The sequence below is a fragment of the Aotus nancymaae genome, unplaced genomic scaffold (assembly GCF_030222135.1).
Source record: "Aotus nancymaae isolate 86718 unplaced genomic scaffold, 86718_ANA_hifiasm-v0.15.2.pri h1tg000158l, whole genome shotgun sequence".
NCBI lineage: Eukaryota > Metazoa > Chordata > Mammalia > Primates > Aotidae > Aotus > Aotus nancymaae.
The window spans coordinates 2,670,439-2,682,662 of NW_026988573.1; the positions used below are offsets into that span (position 1 = coordinate 2,670,439).

General features: G+C 58.2%; 1 protein-coding gene across 2 annotated transcripts in view; it reads left to right on the top strand.

Annotated features, from left to right (window-relative positions):
• Positions 1-12,224, top strand: part of COL5A1 (collagen type V alpha 1 chain) — a 199,860-nt gene that overhangs the window by 168,594 nt on the left and 19,042 nt on the right. For both annotated transcript variants that reach the window (XM_064371726.1, XM_064371727.1), the window contains exons 51-63: positions 554-607; positions 909-962; positions 1,960-2,013; positions 2,636-2,689; positions 3,517-3,624; positions 3,708-3,761; positions 3,861-3,914; positions 4,807-4,914; positions 6,113-6,166; positions 6,979-7,014; positions 7,402-7,455; positions 9,239-9,494; positions 10,983-11,095. In XM_064371726.1, the coding sequence (XP_064227796.1) occupies positions 554-607; positions 909-962; positions 1,960-2,013; positions 2,636-2,689; positions 3,517-3,624; positions 3,708-3,761; positions 3,861-3,914; positions 4,807-4,914; positions 6,113-6,166; positions 6,979-7,014; positions 7,402-7,455; positions 9,239-9,494; positions 10,983-11,095 (1,053 nt within the window). The remainder of the gene's footprint in view (positions 1-553; positions 608-908; positions 963-1,959; positions 2,014-2,635; positions 2,690-3,516; positions 3,625-3,707; positions 3,762-3,860; positions 3,915-4,806; positions 4,915-6,112; positions 6,167-6,978; positions 7,015-7,401; positions 7,456-9,238; positions 9,495-10,982; positions 11,096-12,224) is intronic.

Below are 12,224 nucleotides of genomic sequence, written 5' to 3' on the forward strand. Positions count from 1 at the left end.
TTCCTAGACACTAGAGGTTGTCACACTAGCTACTGAACCAACATAGCGGAGATCAGACAGGTGTGGCTGGCGGAGAAGGCCCTGAGTGGTGGTTCTCGGTGGGCCAGGCGGCCGGCTGAGAGGTGCCATGACAGCCGGGCTTTGGGAAGATGCCCCTGCCCTTGGCCAGCCCTGATTTTGCATCAGGAGGGGCTTTGGAGAGGAACATTCCCGAAGTCTGAAGGTCCAGGTTCTCTTTGCAGCCTGGAGCTCCCGGGAATGGACCTGGGGGTGGAACACCTGCCCCTTGCAGGGCTCTGGAAATCAAGAGACCAGCTGACCACTGGCCAGTGACCAGTGGCCATGGCCGCTGGCCGGGCTTGCTGGCTCCAGGAGATGCTGCACAGGGAAGGGTTTCTGGGCCATAAAGCACGCTGGGGCATTGGAATTGCTGGAAAGTCCTGGGAGCTGGATGGTGGCAGGTGGCCGTCTTGAGGCTGTGACGTGATCGGCTGCACGTGGTCTCAGTCAGGTTGCTGATGGCCTTGGCCGCCTCTTTCTTTGTTCTTTTCAGGGCCCAGTGGGTTTTCCTGGAGATCCCGGCCCCCCTGGAGAGCCTGGCCCCGCGGTAGGTGCTCAAGAAGGCAAAGTCGCCGGACACCCGCAACGCTGGCCTGCCCCTGCCAGCCCCATTTCCCTCTTTCCGGTTGTTCTTTTTGATGAACTCTCGCTGGGACAGACAATTTCCCAAAAGGCCCTCATGTTCTGGTGATCAAAGGAAGAAAACACCTTTGACCCCCAAGCACGCGGTGTGCTGGCACTGGGATGGGTCGCGGTTTTGGGAAGGGGCTGGAGATGCATGGGGAGCTGGTGCAGGAGCTCAGGGTGCCACCTGGGGGTCAGCAAGGAGCTCACTTTTGTCCTCACAGGGTCAAGATGGTCCTCCTGGTGACAAAGGAGACGATGGTGAACCCGGACAGACGGTGAGTCCACAATCTGGGCCGGCTTCCTGGTGGAGGCATCAGTGTGTTCTTGGGACTTTGCCCCTTGCTTGGCTCATTTCTGGGAAAAACTCCAACCTAGTTGATATTGATTCCCTTATGATATTGATTCCCATACAATATTGCTTCCCTTACAACATTGATTGTGGACAGTGACGGGCTCATGACCTCCCTCTTAGATGCGGTTGCTGTCCCAGAAGCAGGTTTGCGGCAGCCCCAGGGCTTCCACGACCTGCCACGGGCTTGTGCGGGAACGTCAGGTCTTACCCACAGCCCCGCCTGGCAGGGCCAGTGCCCCCGCTCACCGAGCTCTTCCTGCCTTACCTTGACCGAGATCACACTGGACGTTGCATCCCACGCTTGACGTTGGGTGTTTTAGACACTGCTTCAAGCCCAGATTGTCTCTCTGTGACAGACCGACCCCCACGGGCCCTGGGCAGGACTGCGCCTGAAGGTGGCCCCTGAGGCCTCACAGGTTCCCTTGCCCCACTCTGCATCCAGCCTGGCCAAGAACAGGGGACCGTGGACCGAGGGCAGAGGCCATGTAACCGAGTTGAGAGGAGCGTCCACTCAGAGAAGGGGTTAGGGATGGAGCCCTGGGCTCAGTTTCCCCGACAGATGCCCCCGTTCCAGCACTTCGTGGCCTGTGTCCCTGCTTCTGCCAAAGGGGATGCCAGTGCCTCCTCCCTGCCCGGGTTGTGGTGGGGACTGAATCAATCGTGGTGTATCTAGAGTCAGCACTATGAGTCGGAAAGCTCTTTCCAAAATGCAGAAAACCCACGGGATGGGAGTCGGGGTTCCTTACGCTGTCACAGCCTGGGTGCGACGCTCTCTGAGGACCCTCTGTGCCAGCCCCCAAGGAAGAGAGAGCAGCTGCAGGGCTGGCTGAGCAGAGTAGACTGAAATCTCTGGCTGTTTTGCCTCGACTGATTTAAGCAGTCCTCAATTCCTGACATTCTGCTCTTTCTCCCAATACCAGGGATCCCCCGGCCCTACTGGTGAACCAGGCCCATCCGGGCCTCCAGGAAAAAGGGTAAATAATTCTGCGAGCACGTCCTGGCTGTCAGCTCCCTGCATGAAGCACCCCCGCCCCTCCCTGTCATCTTTTGCTTGGGCCCTGGGTGCTCCAAGCCGCAGTGATGAGGAAGGGCTTGGGGCGGCGTGTTCTCCGCTCAGCCTCCACCACATCACCACAAAATCACAGACGTGCCAGGTCAACGCAGCTGCTCCTTTTAGGACAGGCCGGCTGCTGACACCGTCAGTGTATCCGCTGTGGGAGAAAGACTCGCAAAGCCGCAAAAGTCCTTGTCCCCTGGCTCAGGTTTTACCAAAAGCCAGAACAAAAGAGAAGGCACCCTTTGCAGACTGAGCGGCCCAGCCACTTGCTGGGGCTGCGGGAAGCAGAAGGCCAGGCGGAACTCACGGCATGCACTGAGACTTCACACGTGGCCCGAGAGGCCTTTACCTGGAACTGGAGTCTATAGGACTTGTGCTGGGGCCCCGTGTCCCTGCAGGCGGCCTGGGAGCAGCCTCTGTGACCCCGTGCCCTGCCCACCCTGAGCACCTGCACCCTGAGCTCACCCCTCTGCCACCACAGGCCACACTCTGCCACCACAGACCACGCTCACCACCTGTTGTTCCCTTGCTTGTTTCAGGGTCCCCCGGGCCCTGCAGGCCCCGAAGGCAGACAGGGAGAGAAAGGAGCCAAGGTAACGTGCTTTGGGGCCGGGCTGTGACCATGTAGCCCTCCCCGAAGGGAGCCCAGTGGGTGGGGAGTAGATAAACGTGTGGGCAGAGAAGGCCACGGAGGCCAAGAGTGGCCACCCCGGGGCACCTGGCTCATGGCCTACCTGGGGAAGTGATCTGGTTCTCTCTGGAGGAGGCAGCCACGTGGTGGCCACAAGACTGGGACCATGTGCCCTGCCAGCCTGAGGGAGGAGGTGGGGTGGGGGGTGCTGGAGTCAGGGAGCCCAGGGCTGAGTTCTGCTGTCCCCCAGCACCCGGCCACCTCGTGCCTGGTCTTAGAGCCGGCCATGCCCCAGCCACCGAGCTTTGAAGTGGACCATGTCCGATGGTGACTGTGTCTGCTGCGGGGACCCTGGAGAAGATGGGATGCCATCGCCTGTGCAGTTAGCTTGGGGCCTGGCCCAGGAGCACATGGGAGGCTCTTGTCTCAGCGAGGTGATGGCGGCCCGGCCTGGCACTGTTTGCCTCCCTCCTGGAGACGCCTGTCATTAAGTGAGACGGGGAAGCTTGAGGGGCTTCACCTTTGCCTCGGCAGTGGCCCCGTGATGACTGGGCTGTGGTTGGCATGGTCAGCGGAGGCTGGGGATCCCTGCTGGCTGGGGAAATGATCGGGATGGAGACTTGGCCAGGGCAGCTTCCACAAGGAATGTGGAGAATTAGGGCAGCCCTGGATATCTGGGGTCATCCAGGGCTCTCCCAGAGGTGCCCAGGGTTTCCGAGCAGTGGTCCCGGGCTGGGGTGCCTGGAGCCTAGAGCCCTGAACCCCATTCTGCCCTCTGCCGCCCTGCAGGGAGAAGCCGGCTTGGAAGGCCCTCCTGGGAAGACTGGCCCCATTGGCCCCCAGGGGGCCCCTGGGAAACCCGGTCCTGATGGCCTTCGAGGGATCCCTGGCCCTGTGGTGAGTAGGCTGGGAGGGGCGGAGCATGCTGAGTGGAGGGACAAGGGGCTCAGGAACTCATGGGGAGCGTCTCTGTGTTTCAGGGTGAACAAGGTCTCCCAGGATCCCCAGGCCCGGATGGTCCCCCCGGCCCCATGGTGAGTGACATGCCCCATGGTGGGGGTAGGGGATGGGGGTGAGTTTGCCACCTGATACCCCTGGGATGAGGACTCTGATCCCTCTGCCTCCTCCCACAGGGTCCCCCAGGACTTCCCGGCCTCAAAGGAGATTCTGGTCCCAAAGGTGAAAAGGTAGGAGGCACCTCCGCGCCCCAGCAGTTGTGACTTGGGGCCTTCACATTTGTGACCTTGGGTTTCAAACTCAACAAGCCCTTGATCCGCCGCCCGAATGTGTCCAGCACGTGCTGCAGGCTGGTTGTGGGTTCCCAGAGAGGTGATGAAACAAAGGGAAATAGACACGCTGTGTGTGAGGCTTGGACCCTGCCTTTGGGGAGTCCTGAGCAGTTCGGGGGATCCCGGAGGCCCCTGCGGTATTGATGGAGAACCTTCCGGCAAGGCGGAGGCCCCGGCTGATGGGTGTCCAGGCTCCAGGGGCTGCTGCTCTCCCTGTGCTCGGTGGCCTCAGATCCTTCCTGCAGGAGCTGTGGGGGCATCTCTGCAGCAGGAGCAAAGCCTTTTATTTTTTCTGGCTGCTGGGGACTGTTTTCTACTGCACTGATTTATTTACAAACATAAAAGGTACTCAGGAGCCAGATGGTTGTATATGAAGCAAAAGGCAGCGAGGGCCGTCTCATTTCCACTCTGACGTCCGCCACCGCCCGCCGCGCGCCCCCAGCCCCGAGGCGAATGAGAGCTGGGGCGTCCCTGTGGGGCTTTCCATGGGTTCCTAGAAGACAGACAGAGACGGCACCTGTCATGGGTTCTTCTTTTTTAAAAACCAGCAGATGACTGTGGTATCTCCAGTACTCTGCACCTTTCTTTCTGCGTCAGCCCACAACCTGCTTTAGTTCCGTAGAGGAGCAGGCGTGGGGATCTGCCATACAGAAACGGAGAGTGTGGATGAAGAGAAAGAGCCAGACGTCACCACTCGGGAAAACCCGTTTACCACTTCGTCTGTCTCTGTGTCTGTGGCGGGTGAGATGTGGCTCCTCAAATGCCCCTTCCTGTCTTCATTCTCCCACAGGGTCACCCAGGCCTGATCGGGCTCATCGGTCCTCCAGGTGAACAGGGTGAGAAGGGCGACCGTGGTCTCCCCGGCCCCCAGGGCTCCTCCGGTCCTAAGGGAGAACAGGTGCGTGAGATGGTACTTCTTGTGTGTGGGCTGTCGAGAGGCATTTTAGATCCCTGGGGCAGGCACCCGGGGACCCAAGGCCCATGAGAGCCAGAGGGACGTCCGCATGTCAGTTGAGTCTGGTCATTCTGCTTGGCAGATGGGAACGTGGAAGGGCTGGGCTCACCCAGGTGCATGGGGAGCTGGGCAGAGCCACCTCCCAGCCCCATGCCCAGACTGGCAGGCAGAGCTTCCTCCACATGACCGTGGCGGCCCCCAGAGCTGGAGGGACTTGGAAGTCAGGTCATTCTGCCCGGTTCCCAGCTGCTGGAAGAGCCTGTCTGTCATCTGCCACTTGCCCAGGAGGTCACTGGTGACAACCAGCCGTGTTTGCCAGGGCTGCGGGCAGAGTGGCGGTTCCGGCCCCTGCTTCCACCTCCCCCAGCTGCCCCCAGACACCCCTGGAAGCCACTGTAGCTTCTGGGAGTTTACAGCCTCTGCGAGTCATAGCCAAGGAGACCTCATGCAGAGAGCTTCACTCTGTCCAACTGAGTGACTTGGAAGTGGCCTGGAGAGGGTGACATGTGCCATGGAGGCAGGAGGGGGGACAAGGTGACCCTCGAAGTCTCTGTCCTTCCCCCGTGAGGGCCATGGGTCCTCATTCCCACGTGGGAATCTTTCCATCCCGAGCAAGGCGTGATAGACACGCACACACAGAGCACACTGTGCCTACCAGCACACATGTCTCATAGAATGCGGGGGACGGGCCGGGAGCAGACAGAGCCCCTGGAGGCTGGGAGTGAGGTGGCGCCCCACTGTGGGCCCGGGAAGGTTGCAGGACATTGCTGAAGGATGGAGCTCAGTGCAGGCCCTGCCTTTGGGCCATTGTCCTCCATGCCATTGACCGTTCTTGTCGGCCAGCATTCCCCGAAGTCCTCGGTAGCCTTGGGGATGAGAGAGAGTTCCTGGCAGCCCGGCTGAGGGAGCAGTGCTGGGGGCTGGCAGCCTTGTGGGGGATGCTCAGGCCAGCCTGGGTTGATGGGCCCCCTGACATGCACAGCCCAGGATCAGGGAGCAGCCGCAGGAGGCTGCTGAGGGGCCGAAGGGGCACCCTGGGAAGGGACGGGGGAGCTGAGGGGTGTGGCAGGATGGCACGGTGGCAGCCCCGTGGCTCCGCCTTGTCTGAAGGTGGTAACCTGTGTTTTCCGCTCCTTTTCAGGGTATCACTGGTCCTTCTGGCCCGATTGGACCTCCTGGGCCCCCTGGCCTGCCGGTGGGTATCTGGGGGGGTGTGGCCGTTTCCCGGAGGGCAGGGAGTGGGGGTGAGCCTTGCGGCCTCAGTGTGGGGCTGGAGAATTGTAGAGAAGTCACACGAGAAGCTGGAACTGGGGCCTCCAGGGTGGATTTGCCCGTTAACTCAATGTTGGGGTTCCAGGGGACAGAAGAAAGGCAGTGGGGTTGCTCAGCCCTGGCTTCGGGCGGGGAAGACGGGGCGGGAATTGTCTGTGGCCACTGCGGGGAACGAGGCCACTTGTCTGTAAGTGTCTGGGGAGGGTGAGGAGGGCAGTAGTTGGCTCTCCAGCCCTCCCAATTTCTAGAAGCAGGGCCAGCCTGGCCCAGACAAGCGGAGTTAGCGCCCCTCCTGTGGCACCACCGCCTGGATCTCACATGGCTGGGACATCCTTCCCGGGACGTCCCCGAAGCCCCTGCGGCAGGTGCACCTGGCCCACGGGGGCCTGCTCCTGCTGTGTGCTATCAGAGAGGGCTGGGGGTGCATTTTGTTAGCCCCTTCTGAGCCAGGACACGCTCTTTTCTCCCACCCCCCACAGCTGCCTGAGCTGTGGTTTCCTAGCCAGGGCAGGTAGTTGGCTGTCTGGGTGCAGGTAGGACCACCCCGTGTCTCCCTGAGGGGTGAGCGCCAGCCAGGCCCCGACCCTCCTCCCACTCTAGCTGGGCAAGTACAATTGTAGACTCCTGAGGGGACATGGGTGGGAGAGGGCAAGACCAGGCTGGACAGGGCACTGAGCACAGTAGGGCTGGCGCTGACGCCCGGCTCCCTGATGCTCTGCCCTCCTCTCTCTGCAGGGTCCACCTGGTCCAAAAGGTGCTAAGGGCTCCTCGGTAAGTGACACGCTGCCCCAGCCAGGCCACATGCCTGGGAGGTGGGGGAGGGCGGCGGGCCCCCTGGCACAGGAACAAACCACCTGGACACCCGTCCCAGCTCAGGTCCTGCCGCTCACCATCATCCCGTCTTTCTAAAGTGACTTCAGCACGGCAGACCGAGGCGTGCAGGCTGCTCAGCCCCTGCGCTAGGAAGGGCTGCATCCTGCTCTATTCTCAACTCGGGCATCCAGGAGGGTACAGGGGTCTTTGCCATTCTCTTCTCTCCTGTGGCCATGAGGGCCACCTCCCCCACACAGGTCTCCAGGGACCACTCTAGAGCTGAAGGTGGATTCAGAGTCCCCTCATGCTTTGTGACCAACGGTTGATTCTTTTCCATTTCCCCAGGGTCCAACTGGCCCAAAGGGTGAGGCAGGCCACCCAGGACCCCCAGGCCCCCCGGTAAGTAGCCCCTGAAGCTCAGGAAGAGGGTGGGGTCTCTGGCTAGCTCTGAGGGAATCGAGAAAGAACTGTGTGTGTGACCCCTCCTGAGACTCCTGAAGCCCGTGTGGCATGCCTGGGCCTCATCACTGGGGCGCAGCAAGGGAAACAGTCACACAGATGTCCACAGGCAGCTCACAGGCCAACTGGCCCTGGAAGAACAGCTGGCCGAGAGAGAGGATACATGTGTGTGTGCTGTGTGCGTGCAAACGTGTGTGCATAGCGTGTGAATGTGTATATGTGTGTGTGAATGTATGGGCACATGTGTATGTGTGCATGTCTGTATGTGTGCATACGGTGTGCATGCACGCGTAATATGTGTGTACATGGTCTGCGGGCATGACGTGTATGGGTATGCATGTGTATGTGGGGGCACGTGTGTGTGCATGTGTAGCGTATGCGCATGTGTGTTTTTATATTGTGTGTGTGCATGCATGGCATGTGTATCTGTGTGTACATGTGTGTGTGTATGTGTGTACGTGCATGCCTGGGATATGTGTGCGTGTGTATGTGTGCGTGTGTATGTGTGCATTTATAATGTGTGTGTATGCATGTGTGTGTGCATTTATGATGTGTGTGCATTTATGTGCTTGTGCGTGTGTGCATTTATGTGCGTGTGCATGCATGTGTGTGCATTTATAATGTGTGTGTATGCATGTGTGTGTGCATTTATGAGTGTGTGCATGTGTGTGTGCATTTATAATGTGTGTGCATTTATGTGCGTGTGCGTGTGTGCATTTATAATGTGTGTGCATGCGTGTATGTGCATTATACTGTGTGTGCATTTATGTGTGTGTGCATTTATAATGTGTGCGTGCATGTGTGTGTGTGCATTTATAATGTGTGTGCGCATGTGTGTGCATTTATGTGTGTGCGCATTTATGTGTGCATGCATGCATGTGTGTGCATTTATAATGTGTGTGTGCATGCGTGTGTGTGCATTTATAATGTGTGCGTGCATGTGTGTGTGTGCATTTATAATGTGTGCGTGCATGTGTGTGCATTTATAATGTGTGTGTGCGTGTGTATGTGCATTTATAATGTATGCGTGCATGCGTGTGCATTTATAATGTGTGTGCATGTGTGTGCATTTATAATGTGTGTGCATGTGTGTGCCTTTATAATGTGTGTGTGCATGCATATGCATGTGTGTTGGGATGGGGAGCACTAAATAAAGCCCTTGAGGTGCAGGGCAAAGCCAGTGTGAACCAGGCACAGCAAGTGCACTCTTGGACACCCCTCTTTGGTTGTGGAGTCTCTCAGCTCCCATCGTCATCTTAGCTGGGGCCTCCAGGGAGTGAATGGCTCTTTGCCTCAGAAGGGACTCATGTGGCCTCCCTGTGTTCAGCCCCAGCTAGGGCTGCAGAGGCAAGAGAGGGGAGGCCTGGTCCCTTTCCTAAGGCTTAGCCTTTCGTGTGACCGAGGGCAGGATGGCAGGTGCAAGCCCCAGGCTGCATGCTGTTAAGTTTCAGCTCTAGAGAGAAAGGGAAGAGGGAATAGAGGCTCGGCTTAGAGGCGAGAGGTGCTCAGTGCTGGCAAGAAGTTGGCAGTGGGGATGGGCGTGGGATGTTCCAGAAACTGGAGGAAGGAAGAAAACAGTGCTAAGGTGGACAGATATCCACATAGCCCAGGTCTCCAGGCCCCGGGGACCCCTGCAGATGCGGCCCCCGCTGTCCCTGCTCTGTTCCTTTCCTGGGACCCATTCCCACCTCCGTCACCCACCACTGCTCCTGTCCTGCCCCAGGGCCCCCCGGGCGAGGTCATCCAGCCCCTGCCGATCCAGGCGTCCAGGACGCGGAGGAACATCGACGCAAGCCAGCTGCTGGACGATGGGAACGGTGAGAACTACGTGGACTACGCGGACGGCATGGAAGAGATCTTCGGCTCACTCAACTCCCTGAAGCTGGAGATCGAGCAGATGAAGCGGCCCCTGGGCACGCAGCAGAACCCTGCCCGCACCTGCAAGGACCTGCAGCTCTGCCACCCTGACTTCCCAGATGGTGAGGGCCCCACCAAAGCAGGGGCAGGGCTGGTCCCACAAAGCGGGCATGGACCTGCTGGACACATGGAGTGTGGCAAGGACAGCTCAGCCAGGCACAGCGGAAAGGACAGGACGGGCAGCAGCAGCCTCCCCATCCGTGGGGCAGGGGTGCACAAGAGCCTCCCCACGTGGAGTTTATGGAGGCATCTCAGGGTGAGGCCAGGTGCAGAGGCCCAGGCTTTGAGCTCAGACCAACCAGGTTCTCATCTGGTCTTAGCCATTTTCTGGCAGGTGACCTGCTTGAACCTCATGTTCTTGACCTCTCAAATGGTAATAAAAACGTCTGCCTGGAAGAGGACAGAGCTGCACGAGGCAGTGCATGAGAGGCCTTTGGCTGGCACAGTGCCAATGGAAGTAAGGGTCAGTGCCAGCTGGAAGGGTCAGTGCCAGCCAGAAGTGAGGGTCCGTGTCAGTGGAAGTAAGGGTCAATGCCAGCCGGAAGTGAGGGTCAGTGTCAGCCAGAAGTAAGGGTCAGTGCCAGCCGGAAGTAAGGGTCAATGCCAGAGGAAGTGAGGGTCAGTGCCAGCCAGAAGTGAGGATCCGTGTCAGTGGAAGTAAGGGTCAATGCCAGCCGGAAGTGAGGGTCAGTGTCAGCCGGAAGTAAGGGTCAGTGCCAGCAGAAGTAAGGGTCAGTGCCAGCGGAAAGTAAGGGTCAGTGCCAGAGGAAGTAAGGGTCAGTGCCAGCCAGAAGTGAGGATCCGTGTCAGTGGAAGTAAGGGTCAATGCCAGCCGGAAGTGAGGGTCAGTGTCAGCCGGAAGTAAGGGTCAGTGCCAGCCAGAAGTAAGGGTCAATGCCAGAGGAAGTGAGGGTCAGTGCCAGCCAGAAGTGAGGGTCAGTGTCAGTGGAAGTAAGGGTCAATGCCAGCCGGAAGTGAGGGTCAGTGCCTTCCGGAAGTGAGGGTCAGTGTCTGGACCGGCATCGGATGCTGCACTCGGGCAAACAGTCTTCAAACTCTGCAATACCATAAAAACGCATCCTCCTTCTCATTGTGGTTGCATCAGGCAGCAATTGAAGGATGCAATCTCATGAGCTTGTCTCTCCCCGGGAAGTCTGAATGTTCCCCCTACAAGATTTGAGGGACGTTCATAGTTCCAGTAGACTCTCATCCCACATGCATGAATTTCCAGAGTTCCTTCCAGAACCGTCTCTGCATTTTTGTCCACCCAGAGAGTGGGCTGGACCCCAACCCTCCCGGCCACCAGAACATGTACCCAGTTGCTTCATGCCCCAGCTGTGTTCTTGGTGAATGAGTTTGTCCACATGTCTTTACGGGCCCAGCAGGGAAAACAAAATGCAATGAAGCAAACCCCAGAAAGGCCCGTGTTGGCAGCGTTCCTGGGGCATGCATTTTAACTGCTCGGCTGAAATGCCGTAGCGGCTTCCGGAACCATCCAGGGAGCAATCCTCATGAATCTGCCTGCCTCCCTCCCCGTCTCTGAAATCCAGGTGAATACTGGGTCGATCCTAACCAAGGGTGCTCCGGGGATTCCTTCAAGGTTTACTGCAACTTCACGGCCGGGGGCTCGACGTGCGTCTTCCCCGACAAGAAGTCCGAGGGGGTGAGTAGCCGCGTCCCTCGATGGCCCCAGTGGGGCGTTTGTCACGTATAGGGCCATGCTGAGGGCCTCAAGCATTTCTTGTCTAGGCAGCTTTAAGACCAAAAGTCAGAAATGAATCAGTTTCACAAGTGAAACTGTTCTTCTAGAGGTAGATCTTAAACTGCTTTAAGACATTTTTTAGCAATAAAATAGGTTTGTGCAGCCTGGGTCGGGGAAGGTTGGAGGGATTTCCACCTGCCGCCCAGGGCCAGGACTTCACTCACCAGTGAGTGGATAAAAGCTTTTCTCCAGTGACTCAGTGGTCCCACTGACCTGAGACCCCCGTTAAAACCCTTTGAAGGAATTAGGGGGCAGGTATAAGAACGTGACCTCAAGACATCTTTCAGAAACTGTCCTTTGCCCTAATTCTCCTCCTGAGTGCTTTGTTTTAAAGTCTGTTTAGTAAAGAATTCTAAAAGTCTGTTTAGAAAAGGATGGGGAGCTAGGCTCTAATTTATTGAGAGATTTCATGGCATGTCAAATACCCACTTCGGTGGCCTTTCAGAGGCCTCGGCTCTGTGGCAGGAGTTTGTGTGCATGTGGAGGGGTGCATGTGGTGTGTGGGTGTGTAGATAATGTGTGAATGGTGAGTGTCGTACATGGTGTGTGTGGACAGTCTGTGGGTGCGTGTGGGTGGGTGTGTGGACGGTCTGTGAGTGTGTGTGGGTGGGTGTGTGGATAGAATGTGGGTGGGTGTGGGTGGGTGTGTGGACGGTCTGTGGATGCGCATGGGTGGGTGTGTGGATAGAATGTGGGTGCATGTGGGTGAGTGTGTGGATGGTCTGTGCATGCGTGTGGGTGGATGTGTGGATAGAATGTGGGTGCATGTGGGTGAGTGTGTGGATGGTCTGTGCATGCGTGTGGGTGGGTGTGTGGATAGAATGTGGGTGGGTGTGTGTGGGTGTGTGGACGGTCTGTGGGTGCACATGGGTGGGTGTGTGGATAGAATGTGGGTGCATGTGGGTGAGTGTGTGGATGGTCTGTGGGTGGGTGTGTGGACGGTCTGTGCGTGCCTGTGGGTGGGTGTGTGGATAGAATGTGGGTGGGTGTGGGTGGGTGTGTGGACGGTCTGTGGGTGGGTGTGTGGATG